The 25516-nt window shown below is 35.5% G+C and overlaps 1 protein-coding gene and 1 non-coding gene across 4 annotated transcripts in view; one reads left to right on the top strand and one right to left on the bottom strand.

The window, feature by feature from the left end:
* Window positions 1-10539, top strand: part of LOC114299699 (protein NUCLEAR FUSION DEFECTIVE 4) — a 54917-nt gene extending 44378 nt beyond the window's left edge. The window contains exons 1-3 of one of the 3 annotated variants that reach the window (XM_082869218.1): window positions 1170-1775; window positions 8431-9335; window positions 9679-10539. In XM_082869218.1, the coding sequence (XP_082725344.1) occupies window positions 1467-1775; window positions 8431-9335; window positions 9679-9754 (1290 nt within the window). In that variant the 5' untranslated portion in view covers window positions 1170-1466 and the 3' untranslated portion in view covers window positions 9755-10539. Of the gene's footprint in view, window positions 1-1169; window positions 1776-8430; window positions 9336-9678 lie in introns of those variants that run through there. The other 2 variants (XM_082869216.1, XM_082869217.1) reach the window with 2 other exon arrangements.
* Window positions 10540-12413: 1874 nt separating this feature from the next.
* Window positions 12414-19610, bottom strand: LOC114299703 (uncharacterized). The gene is made up of 3 exons (XR_014329742.1): window positions 19309-19610; window positions 14101-14313; window positions 12414-12871 (listed from the first exon to the last, which is right to left on the bottom strand). It is a non-coding gene; the product is annotated as an uncharacterized LOC114299703 (transcript).
* Between the last annotated feature and the right edge of the window lie 5906 nt (window positions 19611-25516).

A 25516-nucleotide genomic window follows, 5' to 3' on the forward strand; every position in this document is an offset into this window, starting at 1 on the left:
AAGTTATAATAAATAATTAAATATTTACGATTAATTTTGATATAAAATATAATTAAATTAAAATTAGAATACAAATTTAAGAATTATAATAAATAATTAAAATTTATAATTAATTGAACTAATGTTAGACATTACAAATTATGTGCATCAGAGAGGAGAGAGAAAGAAAATAACAAAAAAAGATATAAAATTTGAGAATATTATAGTCATTTCATATCTATAATTAGGTATTGACGATTACATTTTAGTCCAAAATTACATGAAATTTTTTTAATTATATTTAAACTATAAGAAATAAAGTGCTCACACGTCAAACTATAAGGAATAAAATGACTTTTATCCTAAAATTTATTGTATTTTCCCTAATTTCAAATGAAATAGGTATAATTTACACTTTTAACTTAACCGTTAAGGATGCTCATCAAACGTTCAAACCCTGGCCCAACCCCATGTACGCCTCAAATTCAATATGGTTCACCATGGTCCACCATTCGCCACGTACCAAACCATCCCAACCCATCCCAACGAACTCCACCCTCCTTGTGAATTAATTGGAGGATCCATTTTAGTGCTCTGTGGACTTATTTTGGATTCTTATTAGGGGCAGCAGTTTATCAAGATGCTTGACAATAAATTAACTCACGAAAAGATAAAATATATTAAAAGTTAATAAAATAAAATTGTCACATTTAAATTATAATTTTTTTTTTCTCACAAAATTATAAAATTATCAAAAGTTCATCCCAAACTAAACTTTTTTAACTAGATTAAAATAATCAAAAAATCAAGCTAAAAAAATTATTCCCAGATGAAAGCTTAGTAATATGAATATTTTAAACTTGCTTATAAATTATTCATGTAAAAAATTACATTGACCAAATATCGATAACCATATAATTCAATCATTTTTTTAAAAAAAATGAAATGATTTATTTTTTAAAAACAAGCATCATGCAAACATGTAACTATCGATATCTGATTAATCTGATTTTTTATAGGGATGATTTACTCACAAAACAGTGGATCTAAGGGTAGATAAGTAAGGTATTATGTGACTGAAGAATATGAGAAGCATAATGAAATACGTAGTATTCCGAAACTATTATATGAAAAATTGACCTATAAAAAAAAAATTGTATACTAGAACCATTGTTCCCAACTAACTTAAATCAAATCAAAACACCACGTCCCCGGAGGATTAAATATTTTTCCCTCGTTTATAGGTATTGCTAACAAACTCACACAGAAGATAAAATTGAAAACCATACATATATATACATGCAACCTAACAAATATTTGACAAGAAGAAAACCTAACCATCTCCTGAAAGACAAACCCTGAAAGATTCACCAGGAATTCTTCTCTCTCCCTCTCCTCTCTCTCTCTCTCTCTCTCTCTCTCTTTCCCTGTATATATATCCTTTTGTCATAGATATAGTACAGAGAGAGAGAGGAGGAGGAGGAATAATGGTGGGGCAGTCAAGGAAATGGATGATATTGGTGGCGAGTACATGGATACAGGCGTTTACGGGGACGAACTTCGACTTCTCATCCTACTCATCGGATTTGAAGTCGGTTTTGGGGATTTCACAGCTACAACTCAACTGCCTATCGGTGGCGTCGGATATGGGAAAGGCCTTCGGGTGGTGTTCAGGGGTGTCTCTCTTGTATTTCCCTTTGTGGGTTGTCATGTTCATCGCTGCTTTCATCGGTCTCATTGGTTATGGTCTTCAATGGCTTGTCATTCAGAGACTCATCACCTTGCCTTATTTCTTGGTTAGCTCTCTCTCTCTCTCTCTCTCTTGAATTTGCGTTTCATTGGAGATGCTTAAGCTAAGAAAAAATGAAAATGAAGACCATAGTTTACTCTTTTCTTTTTTTATTTGATTTAATTTTCATTTTGTTGAGATTTAGGATACAGAAACCAAACACATTATAGGATTTTTAAAAGCAGGGCATTTCTGAAAAATTGATATGAACTTTATGTTTCTTTCTTGTCTTCGGTTTTGTGTTTGTAGGTGAACGAGAGAGAGGTTTCTTATATTACACGAGTTAATTGTTTTTTTTATTTGTTTGGTGTATGAGTTAAGAAGATTTTTATTTTATAGTCAGTTTTGCGGTTTTCCAACAAATTTTGAATGGGTTTCTTCTCTTTATTTGTTTTCTATTTGTTCCATAATTTTTTGAGAAAGTTGTTTGCTTTTCTATTTTCTATTTTCTCGCTATGGATTCCTATTTTGTGGGAAAGCCTGTGGGCTTTGAATTCACACACTAAATTTTATATATTTTTTGAGATTAATATATTTTTTGAATGTACGATTCATAATTTTGGACTAACTAAATTTTATATTTTGTTCAAACACTTACTAACAAACTATGTGAACAAATTTATTTTCGAATGTTTTTATTCTAAGTTACTTTTGCTTAAAAAAGTTAATTTGATAAAGAATGATCAGCCTTGGTTGTGAGTGAACCACCTCTCTCTCCTCCACAGTAGGTCATTTTGTGGTGGTTATGTGAAGATGATTGGGTCAAGGGTTGGCTATTCTATCTTGACTTTTCACCTACAAGTATCTCAAAAGAAAATTTGTGAAATTGATCCTTGATGTAAAATTTGATAGACTTGGCTGCACAAAATATTTAAAAAATAATAATTCAAAAACAATTCACATTTTAAAAAATAAGAGGATTTTTTGAATTTTCAAGAATTGTTTTTCAACAGAAAAAAAAAATTAAATTAAAAAAATATATAAATGATACAAGAGTGATTGGTATTTTCAATTTTTTTTTTTAAGTACTAAAAATGAAAAAAAAAAAAATAACCAAACGAATCATAATTTTTACAAATAGTTCAGTAGTTGTCTTACCATATTAAAATTTCAATGCATATCAAATCACTAAAATTATTCTCTGAAAATATGGACCACCCTATTGTCATGCTGAGAGAATGAAAAACTTGTCAACACAAGTAACTGAAATTACATGAGAGAAGGAGAATAAGCCAACACTAACCAAATTTACACCACATGAAATGTTTCAAAATATCCTTTTCCTTACTTCTTTTTTGTGTGAAGGTAAAAGAAAGAACACAATTGGTATTTAAGGGAATTTGTCTATTTCAAGAGGTTTGGAAGCCTCTATACATTTAGCAGAATTCACAATTCTTTGCTTGAGTGCTCTATAATCACACACTAAGCTTGCGCTACATCTACCAAATGGGTAATTATTTAGTAGTCGACGTAGAAGAAAATTTACGAGTGAAATTATATTAACTTATCAATGTATGTCAAGTAGTTGAAAAACAAACGAATACCTAATTTAGTGTATTTTGTAATTCTTTATTTATCAGAAAATTTATATTAACAATTTCATATAATATTCCATTATTATCTAATACTTTTTCCTATCCAAAAGTGATTATGAAATATCTCTAGATGACAAGGCCAATTGTTTTCAAAATTAATAGAATCATCAGTAGAGAATCATAATATAGGAAAAGCTTCCCTCCAAATCATTGATTTGACTGTTGCGGACATGTAAGTCGATATTTAATTCACTTTGCTGATTCAAGTCGTTAATCTTTTACCGTCTCTGAGTATGTGCTTTGTTATATAGCAAGGGGCAAAATTCTTTGTTCAAGCATTTATAATCCTTTGTTCCTAAAAGTCTGTCTCTTGCCCCAAACATTTATAACTAGGCGTGAATTTTCGACCCGATGCAAACCAGGTTAGGTTAATATCAAAGGATTGATTTCATTTTTATTCGCTAAACTATTGTCATTTATTCTATTTCATAGCGAAACAATCAATTTCATTTATTTAGTCTCTAAAGTTTTTTATTTCAGTTTAGATAATCCCAATTAAAAACTCAAGCCTAACCTACTGGGCAAAAATATAAATTTAACAAAACAGACATGTTCTCACTCACACTATATTATACAACTCGAACTCTACAACCAAACATCCATCTTCTTCTCCACGCTTCTTCCCTCCCTCATCCTCTCTCCCTTTCCCCAACCTCACTTAAGTACATCAAATTCTAAAATGATTTTTGCTATCAAATTAAGCTTCAACGATTGCTAATTTAGACGACTGTTTCAAGTTACGTCACATAAAAAATTCTAAAGACTAAGTAGATGAAATTGATAATTCATATATGAAATAGAAAAAATTAAAATTAACAATAATTTAAATGATAAAAGTGAAATTTCCCCATTTCAAACTTGCATAACATAAATCTGATGTAACTAAGTCCTTCAATCTAATTGTTATATAAATAGCACTCTTACCTCATCCAATAATATTACAATTTTCCCTCAATATATATGTTGAAATGCACATATTGATTGTCTATTTGTATTTTTTATCTGTTTTTAAATCTTTTTTTTTTTCTAGTTTAATCAAACCCATATTAAAGTGTTTTTTGTTATTTATTAAATGGTTACCAATGTGTGTGTTGATTATGTCATTCTTGTCATGTTCAGATTGACATGTATATAAACAGGTCAAGTAATTAAACAGGTTAGTTAGTGTGAAGGAGATTCTGACACGAATACAACTTGATACTAGATATTCTCAATCTAAACCTTACTTGCAAGCCACCATCTATAATTTTTAAATAAAAAATAATTAAATTAGTGACTATATCATAAATTTGTAAAGGGCAATTTAGGATTGGAATGTTAGGTAGAAGCCATATGGTTGGTAGAGTGCCCTATTCTCTACCAAGCTACACATTGGATAAAAAATTTAGTTTTGAAATCAATTTTAAAAGATAAATTTTTAAAAAGAGTTTTCAAAATTTATAAATTTATTTGGTTGTATATTTTGAAAATAATTTATAATTTTATAGTTTGAGATGATTTGTAACTTTTTTTTTTTTTTTTTTTGCGGTAGGTGTGAGAGAAAAAGTGAGTGATTGATGTGTAAAATGTGAAAGAATAAGAGAAAAGATAGAAAAATTGATTGAAATAATTTTTTAAAAAAATTATAAAACAACCAAAATTTAAATGTTAAACTCTCAAAGCCTCCATTTGGGAAGTGGGTTGGCTTTTCGGCTTTTTGGTTTTTTTGACTATTTTAGCTTGGGCTAAAAAGCTTAGTTTGGGAAGAGTTTTTTAGCTTTTTTACTTTTTTTGTGAGAGAAGAGTAATGATTATGAGTTAGATTTGTCTTTTGTGGCTAAAATAGCTAAAAAAGCCCGAAAAAGTCCTTCCCAAACGGACCCAAAAATTATTTTCAAAACCAAACCAAACAGACAGCTAGTTTTCAAGGGTTGAAATCCCAAGCTTGGTATCACTTATTGCATTCATTTTGTGTAAGCAGTTGTCATATAATTGAAGGGTGGGTATGTTAGGAATTATAAAATAATAATGATAGAGAGCTCTAATTTTGAAGTTTTAAAGAAAACTCTCGTGATGCGGCAAGATAAAAAGAAAAAAAAAATAAAATATAGACATACACATCACATCACATGTAGACTTCATTCCTTGTCATATCACTGAAATTCTCTTTAAAATTTCAAAATTGGAATTTTCAATTTTTATTTATTATAAAAAGCCTGAGGAACCCAAGTAAGGTATTGGCTTTCAGTTAGTCAGTACATGTCCTTCAAACCACCAGCAAACCATATTCTCATCTACCATTCATTATGTTGACTGGCAGACAATGTACTTACTTTGTGATGAAGTAATTCAACATATCATCCTCATCAGCCCTCTTTCTTTGCACATTACCTTCTCCTCCTCCTCCTCTTCTTCTCCTTCCACAACAGTTTCTCCTGCTTCCTTTCCTTCTAACAGTTCTTTCATATATTTCTCACCAAGTTAATTTTTTAGCTAAATATAACTATAAACTATGAAAATATTATTTCGTCCGTCTTAATAAATTAATATGACTAACTATTATTTATGTTTGTCACAATAACTACAAATTTGTTGAGCCACTATTTATTGACTTTTCAATTGTCTATTAGTTTTTCATAGATTTGATTTCACTTCACTTTCTTAATATAAATCATTGAAAGAATGGATAATAAAATAGTTTTTTAATAAAACAAAGTTTGAATGGAGAGTCTAATGGATGGTAAGTAATGTTTTGCATTCGTTCGTAAAAAATTAATTTAGCCTGATTTTTTTTTTTTTTTTTTTGACTAATTTAACCTGACTAAACTAGTTTCGTTTAGGAAGAACTTTTGAATTCTTTTAGTTTGGATGTGATGATTATGAGAAAAAATGAAATGATTATGATTTAAATGTACTATTTTGTCTCATTGAGTAAATTAACTTAATTTGTCTTTTTATACTTATTTAGACATTTTAACTCTTCTCAAACAAGCTCTTAGATCATAATTTGATTCAAAACTTGTTGAGCTTGATGTGGATGCTCTTAGAGAGCTTTTTAGTTAGGTTATTTACATGGAAGCCCACTAAACTATTGAAAAGTATCTATTTGACCCCCATAAACTATAAAAGTGTATAAATAAAACCTTATAAACTGTAAAAAAACTTACAAATGGAATCCCTAACAGAAAGGATCAAAGTGAAATACGCCAATAATTTGGTGTATTCCTATGTACACTTTTGATAATTTAGGAGGCAAAACAATATTTCTCAATAATTTAAGAGATCCATTTATACGCTTTGATAGTTTACGAGGTCTTTATGTAAAAATCCTTTAGTTTTTTTCAACTTTTTTTGAAAAATTAATACATTTGAAAAGTTGCAAAGATTAATTTTTCTATTTGAGTAAAAAATTTGATGTGATATTTAATTTTTTTAATTGATGACAAATAATTTTTTTAAAACTTTCTGACTCTTATTTTTTTTTTGGTTAAAAAAATTACTTCTTCTTCTCTTTTTTTTTTTTTTTTCTTTTTTTTTTTTTTGTAGTTCCTTAAAAGGCCAGAATGAAGTCTTTTACCTAAACATATATATATATATATATATATAAGATCATTCTAAGAAACACATCCTCAAAGAGTATGTATCATACTTAAGTCATCCCAAATATCATAACGAAATCATCTAAAAAGTAAAATTAAAAAAAAAAATCATAATCAAACACTACATAAAGCATAAAAAATAAATAAATTTGATTATAACCAAAATTATAATCTTAAAAGTCATACATTACTACAACAAATCATTAATCATAATTAATATCACAAATGTCATAGCTGGGGCATATAATTAAATTTTCCATTAAACAGTATCAATTTATTGGAATCATATATTTCACGAAGATAAGCAATTAAGTACTACTCCAATTCCTCCAATTTCAAAGCCAGAAAAAACACATATCAAAGTTTAAAAATAAAAATAAAAAAGTCAGGCAAACTTGAGTCCCTAAAAGCATCTCTTGGGCTAGCTAAACTACTATTTTAATTCAAATAGTTAGGAAAATTGCACAAAAACAACTTCAACAAACTGATCAAATGACTAGTTAAAGAACACAAAGGCTACAGCATTTCACACATTTAGCTACCCACTCTAGTGCTATGTTTTTTATGAACCAAAACATTATTCCTCCAAAAAAAAAAAAATTACTACACATTATTTGTGAGTTTAGGGTTTATGGTTTAAGGCTTCAACTGAGGTTGGGCTGGAGAAGCCCTTAACTAAACCGAACTCGCTCAAATTAAAATCATATAATTTTATAAAGAAGCTTTCTAAGGGATTGGCCTGGTGGTTGAGGCACTGCCTTGCCAAACATAAAACTTGATTTGAGTTCTATCATTGTGAATGCATACCACCTTCCCTATTCCACTTCTCTTCTCTTGACCCAAATATATATATATATATATATATGTATATATATATATAATATTAAATGATAAGATGCAAGTGTACCACATCATTTCGAATATAATGTGTAACTATTTTATTTGTGTGGCTTAATGTAACTCCGATCACACAATTGATATTATGCGACCAAGCTTTTGTCTTTTAAGCAACAATACAGTGACCAAACACAAAATGAGACACCCTTGTGAGACATCTTTGTCCTATTCTTTGATCCTCTGTACACTTAAGACTTATTGTTCAAGCAATTGATAGTATGTGATCAGTTTTGTGTCTGTAGTAGTGCTAAAGATACCAATTCCCTTGACACAGAAAAGTTGTGTATTCATCTTTTAGGTGATCTGAACCACACTCGAACTTTTTGTGCACATTCTGTGGCATGTGTGTGCATTTTTATCTATTTTGCAGATTTAGAAACCCACTTCATTTTCACTATCCACAGACAACCCCTCAAGACTGTCAGATCATAGATTTGTATTCTAAATATATATATATGTATATAAGTAAAAATGAACATAATTTCATTTTACATACATTGCTTTTGACAAATAAGAAACACAGCATAACATAAATTAAGTATTTTCCAACATCTTCCATGCTAAATTTTGCTTCAATGTGAATCCATGACAGGTTTTTGTTCTTTGCTTGCTGGCTGGTTGTAGCATCTGTTGGTTCAACACAGTCTGCTACGTTTTGTGCATCAAAAACTTCTCAGCCAACCGGCCACTGGCGTTGGCCCTCAGCATCAGCTACAACGGCGTAAGCGCCGCTCTCTACAACCTCATCGCAAACGCCATAAACTCGAGTGAAGACACCCTCTACCTTCTTCTCAATGCCCTCGTCCCCCTCATCACCTCCGTCGCTGCTCTCACCCCGCTCCTCCGGCAACCCCCTATCCAATCCCTTCCAGCTGATGCCGTTAGCCGTGACTCCCTCATATTCATCTACCTCAACATCCTAGCAGTCTTCACCGGCCTCTATCTCCTCCTCCTAAACTCACTGTCATCTAACGCAATAACCGCTCGTATCCTCTTAGCCGGTGCCATATTTCTTCTAGTTATCCCCTTGGGTACCCCCGGCATCATCTATGCTAGGGATTGGGCTCGTCGAACAATCCACTCTAGCTTCCGGTTCGAAGGCTCAAGATTCAATTTGGTTGATGTTGATGACCTTGAACTCCACAAAGAACTCATCGGAAGTGGGACTTCGAGCGCTGATGGCACTACCTTCAATGGTAATAATGCACTCGGTTTAAGAGAGAAAAGAGGGTGTTGTGTTGCTTTGATTGAGAAGGATCAGTTGACGGTGCTTGGTGAGGAACATCCGGCCAAGTGGGTAGTACGTCGGAGGGATTTCTGGCTATACTACCTAGCTTATTTCTGCGGTGGAACAATCGGGCTGGTTTACAGCAATAATCTAGGGCAGATTTCACAGTCACTTGGATACAGTTCGCAGACTAGCTCCATTGTCACACTCTACTCTGCATGCTCGTTCTTTGGTCGCTTGTTTTCAGCTGCGCCGGACTTCCTACGTGAGTAAGTATTCACTAATGAACCTCATTACTTGCAATTTCATGTGCAAGTCAAATTACTAGAAGTGCACCTTAGGTTTTGCACATCTGACTAGACACGAATACATATCATACCCTTACTCAGTTTTAAATAACAGTATTTGTAACAGCGATACAGCCATTTATTGGTTAAATACTGGACAGTATCGCCCAATATATCGATGAATAACAATATCAAAAGTCCAAAATCCCAATATATAATGGCCAATATTTAAAACATTGCCCTTACTCAAACTCGCCTAGCACAAGTAATCATGCATTTAGCAGAGTTCATATAATTTGAGTCCTCTCACTCTTTTTGTTGACAGAAATGGCACTTTGAATGAAATGCATCTCCTTATAAAAAGATGTGGGAGTGTAATCACTGAAAGTGCTTACTACTAATGCAGCAAGGTGTACTTTGCGAGGACTGGGTGGTTCATGCTTGCACTTGTGCCAACACCAATCGCCTTCCTTCTTCTTTCTCTATCAGGCAGCAAGACCGCTTTAGTTGCCGCCACTGCCATGATTGGGCTTAGCTCAGGGTTTGTATTTGCAGCAGCCGTGTCGATCACATCAGAGCTATTTGGACCAAACAGTGCTGGGGTCAACCACAACATTCTCATAACCAACATCCCACTCGGTTCAATCCTCTACGGTCTAGTCGCAGCTCTGGTCTACGATGCAAACATAGATAGCTCAAACCAGGTGGTTCTAATGGGGGAATCAATGGTGTGTATGGGAAGAGAATGCTATTTCGACACATTTGTATTGTGGGGTTGCATGTCTTTGTTGGGCCTAGCTTCGAGCTTCTTGCTTTTCCTAAGAACCAAGCACGCCTACGATCACCTTGAGAGGACACGAAATCAGACCTAATTCTCCTAGTTGATGACTTGGTCCTATCCTGATGGGAACCGATTTGGGGGATTTAAGCTTGAAAATGGATTAGGATATTAGTGAGAATGTAAGTGGTGTGAAAAAAAGCTTATACAAATGAGATTCAAGAGACACAGACATATACTTCAGGAGATGAGAAAAGGTTTTCAAGAATCCCACCTTCAAGATTGTAAAATTGAAGGCAACAGGGGAGGGTTGCCCCTTGTGTAGCCCATTTTATGAACTTCACAATGTAAAGAGGCACCAAAAAGAAAACGAACATAAAGAAAGAGAAAAGGAGCTTGAACTTCCAATCTAGCATGAGTTTAACAAATAATTCAAATTATTTAGTCATTTGAGCTCACAAATAAATAAATTAAAAAAATTATTTAATTGAATTAATATGACCTGAACATGGATAAAAATATATATATTTTTTTTTCAAGTGTTTATGAGATGAATTAGAATTCAGAATCAAAATAGCAGAAAAGGAATGACAGCAAAAGGGGACCAAATACCTTTAGACAGCAAGTGCAATTTTCTTGACCTTGTTATTGAGGATGAATTGAAGTGGTAGGTGGTGGAGGTACAACAAAAGAGAAAAAATGAAAGTGAAATAAGCACACAATTATTTGCATTGAAAATCTTTATTATTTCTAACCATATAATATGATACATTACATAAATTGGTACAACTTAGTTGACTGGTCAAATAATACCCAACTCAAGATAAGATATCTAATCTGCATTAAGATTGAACACCACCAAACAGTACTTGGTTCGTAAACTATTGAGGTAGTCGTGGATATCTAGCAAAAAAAATTCTCAGGAAACTTAATTTCCAGAAAAAGAGGAGGCAGGGGGAACATCTAATGTGAAGTCTGAAATATAAGAAATAACTGATTGAACATGCAGACTAAGTTGTTCTCACAATTGTCAGTATTTAGTAAGATGCTAAGTTAGGTCCAAGAACAAAGTTTGATTAAAGCTCATGAATAAGATCAAATAGGAAATTAATGACAGCCTAACTTTGAAAAGGGTCAATTGATCATTGTTGACGGAGAGGGGTTGAGGTGGCTAAGGACTGAAACTAGTATCGCCGGAGACCACTGGCGGTGGGAGATGAGAGAACCAAAGATAGTCTTAGCAGAGAAAGAGAAGGTGGCAGTGGAGCACCAGGGAATAGGGCAAGGGGTGATGGATGTTATGCATGGCCCAAATGGAGGTCCCCTTTATATAGGGTAGTGAGCCAAGGGAAGCCAACTTAATCAAGCACACATGGCATGACTCACTCAGCTAGGCGAAATGGAGGGAAATATAGTCAACTCTATAGCCTTTGATGTCGGTCTCGACAGATGTAGTATATGTGGCCAGATAGTAGGTATAATACATACCTTTATGGGCGTGTTAGGGTAGTTCAGAGGTAGGTATGATACAACTTTCGATGTGTCAGAACTTGGACAAAGCCCCTCTCTCTAAGACTGGTCTGAGTGGGCCTTGTCCCATAGGGGTAGCTCGATCAGCGCCCTAGATGAACTTTGAGTTCCAGCCTCCAATTGGCATGTACCCTAGGTCCTGCTCCCAACCTAGGTAAATGCAATCATCCCAACTTTGAGATGGAGATCCAACTTGGTGGGGCTGTGGGGTTGCTAACCAGCCCTGAGCTTGAGTAAGCTAGGCAATGCTAAGTATAGTTTAGGGTGCCCAACTTGGTGATTGGTCCACACGTATATTGGTCTGAACTGACATGTGGCATGTGAGGCTTGTTGTATGTTGAAATGGCATAGCCAGTGGGCGCCACATGTCAAGGTGGGCCCATATGCTCACAATCATAAATCCATATTTAGCTTGTCTACATCAAAATTCAAGTAAACTTACCTAAGAAATCTCAACTCTCAGACTCTATTAAACTGTTTGCATACCCCATTTCCAGTTGAAGAAAATACACAATGATATGATAGAAGTTTCTACCGGTTTCTTGCTAAAGTACTATAAGAGGTGAACTCAAACTTCAGTAATTGCAGAGATTAGGATAAATAGCAAGAACATTGTCACTGTTCCCAAAATTTTCTAAGACCATGGTAGCATGAATCCTTTTCGAAAACTTCACTACTATATGACATCTGAAGTCCATTCTTACCCCTTATTTAAGTGTTGTTCGAGTTAAATTTCGCTACTATATAGCATCTGAAGATAAGCCCCATGCATTTAAACATCAAACCCAGGTACATATACATAAAACAGCAAAGCTACTCTGTTAGAATTTCACATACCTTTTAGTCGCTTTTAAGAAAAGTGGAATCTTGTACTAAAAATTAGATTAATCTTCCCATCAGTAGGGAGATCCTAATCGATAATTATAGGAGTGCTTGAAGTTTCACCATTTACCCTTTCTAGCAATTGAGATGGAAAATCACCTCTGAGAATTTGAACTCTGAACTTGAGATTCGTCTTGCTGATTTCCATGAGTTCAAATACACATGCATCCCCAACCTTCAGACCATTGTCAATAGCAAATTCTTTCCAATTGAACCTTTTGGCACTTTTTTCTCCATAGTAAATCATCTCCCATTTCTTGCCACAATAAGTAAGAACCACAGGGACTGTAGAACAAGGAAGCATAGACTGGATTTTCACCGGAAGAACCTGATAGCACCAAAGAAAACTTCTATAAATTCACTTCGCACATTAACCAGTCTTTGTAAAAATAGTGTGTACAATTAATGGCATAAGTTGTGCTCATCTAACATAGCATTACTTCTTGCAAATCGCTGATAATGAGACCAATGATATGGACATCTCACAACTTCATTGAAACTATGTTACATGGACTCGAATAAGAGTGTTGGGTCAGGGCATTTGTGTCGAAATGTCCAATCCATCTAATTTCCATGCCCACGGACATGGCATGATGTCCTAGGTACACAGCAAAATATTCATCTTTCTTTAATATACTGTTTTTTACTTTCTAGGTAAAATTGTATTCACAATGCGTCATATAGACACAATTTCATGTAGGACACAATTTTACGAGTTTCTATAGTTTTTATATCATATTGGACTGGGAATCTTGTAATTTAAAATGGAATATCCTAAAATTATTAAATTTCCTAATTTGCACTAATTTAGTTTTTCTAAATTTTAGATTGTTTGGTCTCCAAGGTTTAGATTGTTATAAATACTTATGTAATGTAAACCTTAGAGCGGAAAAAAAAAAAAAAAAATTCTATCAATAATATTTAGAGATTTTCTTTTTCTTATGAATTCAAGATTTTCTCTTGGATTTGAGTGTCCCTTTCATATACAAAAACAATATCTAGTTCCCGTATGTATTCCACATTATTACATTACTTGCGTAATACAGTTTTACACAAGTTTTATAGTAAACTCGAATTACTAAATATGTTCTCTAGATGAATGTCCAACTAAACATTGGGTACAAATCGAATATCCTTACTCAAATTTCAAGTGAGAAGTAACCCCAAAGGGTTGGCCGAGCGGTAAAGACTTGAGGATAAGATCCAAAATCTTTGAGTCACCCCAAGGGGGCACTGGAGATTTACCCAGTTGTTAACTTCAAGGCTCAAGACTAGTCAAGGTGCATGCAAACTGGCCCGGACACTCGGTTATCAAAAAAAAATGTCAAGTGACAAGTGTCAGACATAGGTACTTTATGCATGAGAGTCCAAATAACATAGCTAAAAACATAGCACCTTTCAAATTAACCACTAGTTTTTTGATGCACCAATCATAAAGCTAGAATTATATGTGTGCCACAGTTAAATGAACACTTAATACACCATATCAACGAGCTAGCATTGGACTGGAATCAAATGTTCACCAAATCAATCATGCATTAATGATAAAGTGATTACCAAGTGATACAAGGGTTTGAGCTGAGATTTAACTAGAAACACATGAAAGCATGGTTTCCCCGAAAGTGGCCAAAATTTATCGTCCCCAAATTCAGTTGTTGTATGGTCCAACATATGTTGGGTCTTTGGATCTATCTTGAGATATTCAACAGGTTGTGCCATTGGGTTCTCAATTTGACTATTTTCAACAGTTTAGACCTTTAGCTTATCCATCTGGAGAATTTCAACTTCATTGTTAGGAAAACTTGCCAAGGATAAAAAATATTCCCAAAGTTAGTTTATGAAAGTACGCATGATAACTGAGCAATGAAGAAGACAAATTCTCAGAGTGCCAATAGAAGAATTTTATTAAAGATCAAAAGAAGTACAAATTGAGGACAAGGAAGACAAAAATACTAAGAGATATTATGATATGATGTAGTGAGGAGGTTCCCAAATGATAATGGATCAAAGTCAATTTGAACAGTATAACCAAATAAAATAGCCGAATGGCTGTATTTTTTTTTTTATTTTTTTTTTTTATAATAATCAAACATATGCACTAAAGAATGCCAAAAGAGAGGGCAGAACTAATTTGCATGCAGGGTAATATGAGAATATGCATGTTATTTATTAGGGATTATTAGACTAAAGGAAATAAATGACGAATTATTTACATTCAAGTCAACTAAAAGATTTAGTGTTTTAGAAAGTCTATGTGCTATGAACTTATTTACATATGAGTCAAAATCACATTTAAAGTAATGGAAAATTCGTTGTTTCCCATGATGATATTGAACGAGACACTGCCGTAGCCGGCGCTAGAATGAACTAGCTCAGGTTTCGGCTAGAATGAATTAGTTCAGATTCCTGTGGGACGTTCATTAACGAAAGTCATGTATGACCCACAAGTCAACGGCATGCTTGTTGCATCGCACTTCTAGCATCATATACTCCACCCTCACAAAGTGCTCATACCACGTCTGGTCCGGTTTGCTATAATTTGATAACCCGATGACTGAGTTGTTGCCAAGTAGGGTAGCAGCGAGCCCGACTATGTGGGACACAGAGCGAGAGGACATTTAGTTGAGTGGGAGGTTGAGGGCGGAGCGCATGGAGGCTGGAGACAGCAGAGTCGTCAAAGCTGTTAAATTGGAACTTCAGGTAAAGGAAGGGGCAGAGATGATGGCACTCTGGCTAGCCCTGTTGTAGACTGATCTGATTGTTTTAAAAGCTATTCTTGACTGATCTGATGCTTTAGAGTATTTAACATGACTCATCATCTATTGAATTCCAATCAGCATCATTCCCCATTCTTGTTCTTTAATTCACATCTTCAGTCTTAGATCTTCTGTCATTACATCTGTCTGCAGTCATCATTCTTCGATGATTGGCTGAAGACATTACGAGAAACTGAAGCGGTTCATTCCTGTTTCATTCCCGTGTCTGATGGTATTCATGTAGGACAAGTACATGGGCAAAAGACCTTTCAATTGCATCAAGTGTGATTTTTGACTCATATGTAAATAAGTTTGGAATATATATACTTTTAAAAATTCAATCTTTTAGTCGTCCTGGTTGTGAATAAATTTTCATTTATTTCCTTTTTTGTAATAATCCCTATGTATTATCTACTAAGTCAAATTCTCCGTGGACCAAGGTGGAAGGGGGTTTGGGGTTGCGGAGGTTGGTTAGGTTCAATGTGGCTTTGCGGGGAAAGTGATTGTGGCTCTTTGTCCGGGAGTGGGATCATCTTTGGAGGAGGGTGATGGTGGCAAAATTTGGGTTGGGGAGGGGTGAACGGTGTTTGGGAAGAGTGGTGCAGTCTCATGGCCATGGTTTGTGGAAGGGGATTTGGTTGAGTTGGGAGGAGTTTTGGAGAAGGGTTAGGTTAAAGGTAGGGGCGGGGGATAGAATTTGATTTTTGAGGGATACATGGTGTGGTGACTTGTCTTTAGAATCACGATTTCTTTTGATTTTTGGCATTGCTGTTAATTGAGAGGTGACGGTGGATGCTGTGGTAATTGGGCAAAGGTAGTCAACTGTTTGGGATGTGCATTTGCGTCATGATGTCTAGGATTGGGGGCAAGATAAGTTGGTGGAGCTTTTGGGTTTCCTATATGGGTTGCAGGTTGGGGGAAAGGTGAATTTTCTCTGATTTGGATTGTCCTCGGGCTAAGGGGATGTTCTCTGTGTCCTCGTTCTATGATGCATTTGTTAAGGATGATACTTGTGTGTAGGTGCCAGGGACGCCATCTAAGGACGCTTTTTTCATTTGGACAGTGACTTAGGAGCATATTCTACCTATTGATTATCTAATTCGCCATGGCCATATATTGATGAATTGGTGTAGCTTATGTTGCGAGGGCACAAAGTCGGTGGATCATTTGCTTATTCACTGTCCGGTTTCTTCTCGACTTTGGATGCTTGTGGTTGTGACTTTTGGGTTTCTTTGGGTGCCGGCAGTCTTGCAGAGTTGGGTAGGGGAAAGGGTTGGGAGAAGGCGTCGGAAGGCTTGGATACTTGCTTCTCATTGCTTAATGTGGCTGATTTGGTTGGAGCACAATAGACGGGTGTTTTAGGGGGTGTCTCATTTGATTCCTTGGTTAGAAAGGAGCCTTTTACTATGTTATATAGTTGGGTGACGAGCAAGGTTGATCCAAATGTTTTGGCTTCTGTAGATTTTGTGGAGGATTTGATTTGTTAGTTTTGTTAGGCCTTCTTGGCTTCCATTTTTGTATTATTTGCGTCATCTTGATGCTTTTTAATAAAATTTGGTTATTTATCAAAAACAAAAGTCAAATTCTATATGGAAGTCTATAAAAGAATTTATAGAAGAGAAAGACACAAGAAGCCACATAAATAGGTAAATAAATAACTATACAAATAAAAATAAAACTAAACAGGCAAACAAATAAACTGGCTACACTCAACATTGTATACTTCGACATATTACCTTGATCTTGAATTTTCACTACCTCAAGAGTCCTTCATTCCTCTCCTTCCAATACACTACATCACACACGAAAGGAATAATTACCCACACCCTTTTCACCCTTGATCAAACTCCTTACCTTCCCCAACAATCCTCAGCATGAGTTTGCAGCATCGGATGTGTTAAACAAGTCATCCCATAATCTATAAAGCATAAGTACTTCGAAAAACATGTCATACCCCTACTAGGTAAGTATTGGGTACTAGTATTTTGCATGGTTACTTCTACATGCATAATGGATACACGAAACACATAACCCAATTTTTTTTCTTAATTTTTCTCGTACCCTAGAGGTACCTAGTATATATATATACATATAGTAAAGTTAGTTTCATTGGATTTTTTCTCTATGCTTAACATGATTTTAAAAGCTTTCGTTTGTAGGTTCTTTAATATAATGACATTTAACTTTGTTTATACCTTACTTTTGGCATTAAAATGTGGGTTGTAAGTTGGATCTTTAACCAATTAAGTCATTTAACTAATTTGTGCATTACTCCAAAATAAAATATATTTTCTTTTACAAATGTACCTAGCCATAACAGTATCCTTTTTTTATAGATTTTACCGTATCAACGTACCAATACTCATATCAATGCCTGTACATGTGCTTCATTGCCCATAATGCACTAACACTTCCCTCTTCCTTTGTGATGCTCCTCTATAGGTTCAACACCAATTAAAAACTATTCTAGCTCTCCATCTTAAATAATCAATAGTTCATTAGCTCCTCAAAAACTTCAATGCAAAAGAGTCACCTTGAACAATATCTTCATCTATGAAATTTCTTCCCACAGGAAAAGCGGAACCTCCCAGACAATAACACTTAGTAGAACAATTTCCTGCTAACTTAATTCCTTCAAGCCATCTTCCACCTTTGCTCATCCACCATACATCTTATTAGGACCATGTAAATCATCTCAAAAGGAGTCCATTGCATCAAACTCCCACTTATGTAATACTTTATAGAAAATATTAGGCCATACCATCTTCAAGGTTCATAGTGAGGTCTCCTTATCCAATTACCCTCAAAACCATGAAAACAACATATCTCATGCAGTCGGTCCTAACTGTGAAAGTAATGAGTTCCGAATCGACCACAAGATGCAACCAGCCGTCACACTCCTTACTTCCATATGAATTTACCTAATAGAGTTCAATTGGAAATACCTAACTACTAAATATTGAACCGTACAAACCTCAAATTTTGACAATAACCACACAAAAAAATTGCATTTTGGGGATATTCCAACTTTAACAATATCCAAGAAGTACTACAACCACCAGAAAACATGAGAGTAAGCAACAAACTAAAGAAGAATGATAAGGTGCAATACAACTATAGAAGATTGATAAGATGCAATACAGGGGATATATTAAAGTCATCCAACTACTATGAAGATGTCTAAGCCACCAGCATATTGAAAATCCCCCCTAGTTTAATTTATTGCAATACATTTAGGGGTGATATACAAGCCAAACAGTGAACTGTTCAAGTTTGGTTTGAAAATTTTAGCGAATTTTAAAATTTGTTCAAGTTTAGTTCGTTTTTGAGCCGTATTCACCCAAAAACACTTTTGAGCTGATTTCAAATGAGCTTTTGTCAAGCCAAGCTCGAGTAGTTTGGTATTTTTAAATAATTTTAGGCTTATCGAACCGGCCCGAATGAGCTATTGACTATTCAAACTTGGTTTGAAAACTTTAACGAGTTCAAAAATGTGTTCAAGATTGAATTGTTTACTTAATAAAATGAGCTCAAACGAGCTTTTAACGAACCAAACACGAGTCAAGCTCAAGTTGTATGGTTCAATTATCACCCCTAAATACATCTACCCTTTTGGCAAGCTCTAGCAAAGTGAAATGCTTTTTACATATCAACTAACTAAAAGTCCTAGCACACACTACGTGTTTGGTAAATGGCTTCAACTACACCAACTCAAAGGTTTTCTTTATATAATAAAACAGATAGAAGAATAGATGTGTATATACACATAACTGCATTATAAAAGTTCTACATTAAGAGTAACCCAGAAATAGCAAACTTGGATTTTGCAGATCAGAATATGATTCAAAATAAATGCATAATAAGAAAATCAAATTTTCAAAAAGATTTGGATTGAGGATGGATCAGACTTCATGACTTTCTCAGTGATGTTGATTCTTTATGAAAAAACAGATTAAACCCAAAAAAAAAAAAGGGAAGAAGAAGAAGAAAGGCTTGAGATTTCACTTACTGAGAATAAAATTCATTTCCAGGGTTATGCGACTGTTGTGAAGTGGAATGAATGGTCTAGTGTTGTATTGGAATTTCAAAACTCCAAGAGTAATCATAACTCTGCGAAAAGATTCGAGAAAACAACATGTGGATGCTGTTTTTTGGGTGCTGAGAAATCGACGGAAAATGGAAAACAAAAATCAAATGAGCACTAGTCAAGGCTTGTCTTTTGTTCAGCTGTAGTCGTTGACTGAATTGTCAGGGGGCTTCTATATGCGAACACCACTTGCCCTTTTTCGGCACATTTTTTTTATTATATCTTTATTTTTAAATGGAATTACTAAACTATCCCTTTCTTCTTCAACTAAACTCTTACCCTAATCATTTCCACCGCTGGCCACCACCTCCTCCATCGCCTCCCCCACCAACCCCCCTCTTCTCGAATCGAAGTCCCTCCCCACCCCGTCACTCGTCACTCACACTCTCCAATTCCTCTTTTCTCCCATCAAAGCCCTCTTCCTAGTAGCGGAAGAAGTAAGGGACCAGAAGGTCACATGCCCCTCCTAAATTTTGGAATTTTTTTTTAGTTTGCAAACATAAAGAAAATATTTTAAATAAAAAAAGTTACAAAAATATTATTAGAATGAAATGTCAATGACATTTTAAAAATTATGAGAACAATAATGGTTTAGTAAAAGCTGAACATCAACGACCTGCTGGATTACTTCAGCTGCTTCCAATACCGGAATGGAACTGGGAGCATGTTACGATGGACTTCATTGTCGGTCTACCTCGTTCTTCTAGAGATGTGGACTCTATTTGGGTAATTATTGATCGTTTGACTAAATCAGCACTTTTCTTACCTGTCAAAACTTTTTATAATACGAATAAATTGGCTAACATTTATGTGAATGAAACTATGAGATTGCACGGAGTGTCAATATCCATTGTGTCTGATAGATATTCAAAATTTACTTCAAAATTTTGGCAGAGTTTACAATAAGCCTTGGGAACAGAACTGAGGCTTAGCATTGCTTATCATCCACAGACGGATAGCCAATCTAAATGAACCGTTTAAACCTTAGAAGATATGCTCAGAATGTGTATGTTAGATTTCCAAGGAAATTGGGAAGCTTATTTGCCATTGGCCGAGTTTGTGTACAACAACAGTTATCACTCAAGTATCGGTATGGCTTCTTATGAAGCATTATATGGATGAAAATGCTGATCTCCAATTTGTTTGGCCAAAGTAGGTGATAAACCATTATTGGGACTGAAATTGGTCCAATAGACGATTGAGAAAGTGAAACTGATTCAGCAACGTTTGAAAACTGCACAAAATCGTCAAAAGAGTTATGCGGATGTCCAAAGAAGAGGAAGAGAATATGAAGTCGGTGATCATGTGTTTATAAAAGTAACTCCAAGAAAAGAGCAAACTCGATTTGGGGTTAAAGGCAAGTTGGCACCACGGTACGTTGGCCCGTACGAAATCATTGAGAAAATTAATCCGGTGATGTATTAAGTGGCCTTACCTTCGTTATGGAGAATATACACAATACTTTTCATGTTTCAATGCTTCGGGATTATTTGAGAAATCCGTTACATGTAGTTGAGCCAACATATGTGCCTTTGAAAGATGATTATACTTACGAGGAATGCCCAATTCAAATTGTCAACCGAAGAATCAAAAGATTGAGAAACAAAGAGATTCTATTAGTGAAGGTTGATTGGCAAAATCATGGAGGAACTTATGCAACATGGGAAACAGAAGAAGATATGATGAAGAAATATCCGGACTTGTTTCCATTGGACCCTACGTTCTTTCGAAATGAAGGTAATTCGAGTTTGGAGGACCAAACTCTTTAAGGGGGGAAGACTGCAACAACCCTGAACTATGATTAGTCATTAAACCATGATTAAGAATGTCTAATAAGTAATTAAGAGGAAATTATAAATATATTTCATGTGTATTGTGTTATTTGTGATTACATCTATTTGACGTAGAAACATCTGTCTAACTTTCTGATTCAATATGCAAATTGAAGGCTCTATCGGCATTCGATCACGAATTTGCCTAGGTTAATGTGTTATTTTGAATTTTTAGAATTTTCAAGTAAGATTACGTAGAATTCAATTTGGAACTAAATAATTAGAATAAAATAATTGTAATTGATTAGTTTAATCAATGATTAATTAATTTAGCTTAACCAAGCCTATACAAGGCTAATTTGATTCTAGAATAATACAAAACACTCTCATTGTGTCATCTTTGAGCTCCCAAACGTGAGTGTGCGTGTGAGAGAGAGAGAGAGAGAGAGAGAGAGAGAGAGACCAAGAGAGAATTGAGATCAAAGCTTCAGGATGAAGAACTTCTTAGAAAATTGAGGAATTTGACTTGGAAACTCAAAGACATAGCAATCTAGAGCCTAATTGAAGAATTAAGGTAAGAATTCAACCTATAAACTAAGTGTTTGAATCAACAAGAGAATAAATTCAAGTGAATTTGCATCAAACTTGTCACAATAAAAACCCGCCCCTATAGGTTTAGCATCGTAACCGGCCAGTAATCCTGGTATTTGTAGACACCCCATTTTTGACCGTCCTCAAGACTTGGACGTCACCATTAGAACACTTGGTGATTACCCTTGTTTGTGTTCGTTTGGAGTTCCCGGAGGTCTCGGCTACGCGTCTTGTCTCAGGATCTCCGAACTTGACCGTTTTGTGTCTGGTTTTGCACCAAACACTTGTGTTTTTCCTTGGAGGGGCAGGGAATGCCTTGAGAGGCATCCCCACACACCACCGGCCATGGCCAGAGGCCACCGGCTGGTTTTTGTTTCCATCGGCAATCTATTTTGCCGGTCGGCACTCCTTTTTGCCAAAATGGCATCTTTGGCCGGCCGACTACTGTGCATCTGCTTTTGCAGATATTTTATCACAACTGTCTTGCTTTTGGCTCCCCTCCATACACGTGTATGGAGGGATCTCTCTCTTTAGAAGCTTGTCTTGTAAGCTTTACAAGACAAAAGGCTCTATAAGAGAGAGTCTTCTCTCTTGGCTTTAGGGTTAGACACTTTAGACACTTTAGATATTTTTTAGACAGCCATTTTAGGGTTTTGAGTTCTAGGGTTAGAATCCATACACTTTCTATCTCTATATCTCCCTCTTGTGTGTGTTTAATTGTGTTTGTGTCTTACTATTGCACACAAACACATAGTGTTTCACATTCTCTTAGCTACTGAGGTTCTAAGAGGTTGGTTTTGAAGTTTTGGAGCTGTTTTCAACCTAAAAGGAGCTGTTGGAGCATCATTGTTGAAGGGGTCTTCAAGGGTAAGAAATTAGCCCATTTATTCCCCATTTTTGCATTGTATTTTTACCTGTCTTAAAATCGTTTTTGAGCTTGGTGTATAATACAAAAAAGTTCTGTTTTTAGGCCCTCTAAATAGTTTGTTTAGAGTGTTTTGTGGTTTGGAGGTGTTTGACCCCTCTTAGGCCTTGAAAGGCCCTATTTTGTGCTATTTTGTGCAAGTTTCGAGACTTTGGTGTTTGAGCCTCTTCACCACTGAAATCTTGAGGGATTTTAGTGGCGGAGATGGTGCCTTGAAGTCTCCAAAAGGGGAGGGCCACCCCCTCTCATTGTTGTCCTTGAAAGAGACCCTTTTTGGCCTCTTGAGGGAGCATCATGTTAGAGTGTGTATTGATCATGTCTCGGCTGTTTTTCATGTTTATTATGCCATGATATAACCTTGTTGTGTGTTGGTTTTGGTACACCATGCATGCTTAGCATACCTACCTACCCCTCACCCGCCTCTTCAACAGTTTCCACATCAAGCATATCCTACGGTCTGAGAATTCCCAAGTAAATGAAATGGCCCAATTAGCCTTGGCAAACCAGTCAGACCTCGGTCATGGAGTTAGACTCGAATACCTGGCACATCTAGCATTTTCACAAGATCAACAAGAGGTCCGCTTATTTCACAATGAGCACGTCCCATGGGCACAAGATATTATCTTGTTCTTAGAAAAGGGAGTATTACCCAAATATAATAAGGAAGCTGACAAGGTCACAGCTTGGTTGGCTAATTATGTTATCATTATAGGCATCTTATACAAGCAGAGGTTATCACAGTCATACCTCAGGTATCTGAATGCTGATCAAGCTACCTATGTGATAAGAGAAATACAAGGAGCTTGTGGTAACAACTCAGGGGGACGGGTTTTGGCACATAAAATTCTCCGCACTGGCTACTTCTGGCCTACTCTCAGCTAAGATGCCAACGATTTCATACTCAAATGTGACAAATGCCAGCACTTTGCTAACATGCCTCACGCCCCTCCAACAGAACTGATTACACTTAACAGTCTTTATCCCTTTGCCAAATGGAGAATCGACCTAATAGGTCCCTTGCCAACTGGAAAAGGCCAAGTCAAGTTCGTTATGGTTGCCATTGACTATTTCACCAAGTGGGTAGAAGTAGAGCCCTTTGCCAAGATCACCGAACGGAATACTACCAAGTTCATCTAGAAATCCATTGTATGCAGGTTTGGCGTTCTTTAGGCCATCGTATCAGATAACGAAAAACAATTCGACAATGCCAAATTCAAGGAATTATGTGAAGAGCTTAGTATCAAGACATGTTTTTCCTCTCCAGGCCATCTACAAGCTAATGGGCAGGTTGAAGTTATTAATCGCTCCCTGTTGAAAATCATCAAAACTAAATTAGAAGCAACTAAGGGTTTCTGGGTAGAAGAGCTACCGAATATGCTCTTGGCGTATCAGACGACAGCATGAACTCCCAGAAGAGAGACTTCTTTTCGCTTAACATACAGTGTCGAGATGGTCATCCGCGTGGAAGTTAGTCTGTCGATCCCCAAGGTAATGCATCCCGATCCAGACCTGAAAGAAGAATTCCAAAAGATTGATTTAGACCTCATAGAAGAAATATGAGAATTAGTCACTGTAACAACCCCGACCCATGATTAATGTTAATCCATGCTTAATTATGTCTAATAAGTAATTAAGTGAAATTTTGCATCATACGTTGCCTTATTTGTGTTTATATATGTTTAACGTAAAAAGATCTATTCATATTTATGTTTCGGTTTGTGAATTGAAGGCCTTATCGGCATCCGATTACGGAATTGGCTTTGGTTATGTGTTATTAGGAATTTTTAGAATTTTATGGTAAGTTTAATTAAAATTCAGTTCGGAACGATTAAATTAGATTAATTTAATACCCATTTGATTAGCCTTAATTAACCATCTTTAGGCAAGCCTATATAAGGCTTCTTAAGTGCTCTCACTCATCCATTTCTTTCATTTTCAATACATTTTGAGTTCACTCACACACACAAACGTGAGAGAGAGTGAGAGGGAGGTAGACTTGAATTCAATCAAAAGGGACTTGCTAGAGAATTGAAGAGAACAAAGGAGGATTAGCTTGATTACTCAAGAATTGGTCTACTTGAAGCTCAATTGAGAAGTTTAGGTGAGAACTCAAGCTTTTGATAATACAATTAAGTTAGCCAACTCATGAATTCAAAAAAAATCCTATAGGAAGGCAAGAATTAAGCTTAGATAGTTGATTTTGGGAGTGTATCATGCATGTATGCATAATTCTCATAATTTGATAAGTTAATTTTCAAGAATCTCCACATGCATGTCTCTACTTAGGTTTTGTTCAAGGAACTCAACATGTTTTTGACCCAAACACCTCATTTGCTCATGATGTGGAAACTTGAAGCTCAAATCACTCCATCCATGTCATATTCATGTTATGTTTTCACAATTCAAGTTTGAATTTGCTCAATTGTCAAGCTTATGGGCCTTGATTTCATGAAATGATCTTTAATTCTCAATGTTTTTCAAGTTTAGACAACTTTCCTCAAGTTTTGGCCCAAAATGATGAGTTTTGAAGTGTTGAATTCAAGATTTGTAGCTTGGGGGCGAATTTGGAAAACCCAGAATTTGCACTCTCTGCTCGAGCGATAGATCCTGCGCTCGAGCGACCACCTTTGTTTTGAATCCCTACTCGAGCAACAAGAAGTTCACTTGAGCGTGAAATGCATGCTCCCAGAAGTTTTATGTTTTTGCAGACTGCTCGAGCGACAATAATTGCGCTCGAGTAAGGACCTGAGTCTCATGCTCGAGCGGCCTCTCACATGTTCGCATATCTGCTCGAGCAAAGGAAGGTATGCTTGAGCGGGATCCCTGTTTTCAACAAGTTTTG

This window comes from Camellia sinensis, chromosome 5 (genome assembly GCF_055761805.1).
Source record: "Camellia sinensis isolate YWXY chromosome 5, ASM5576180v1, whole genome shotgun sequence".
Taxonomy (NCBI): Eukaryota; Viridiplantae; Streptophyta; class Magnoliopsida; order Ericales; family Theaceae; genus Camellia; species Camellia sinensis.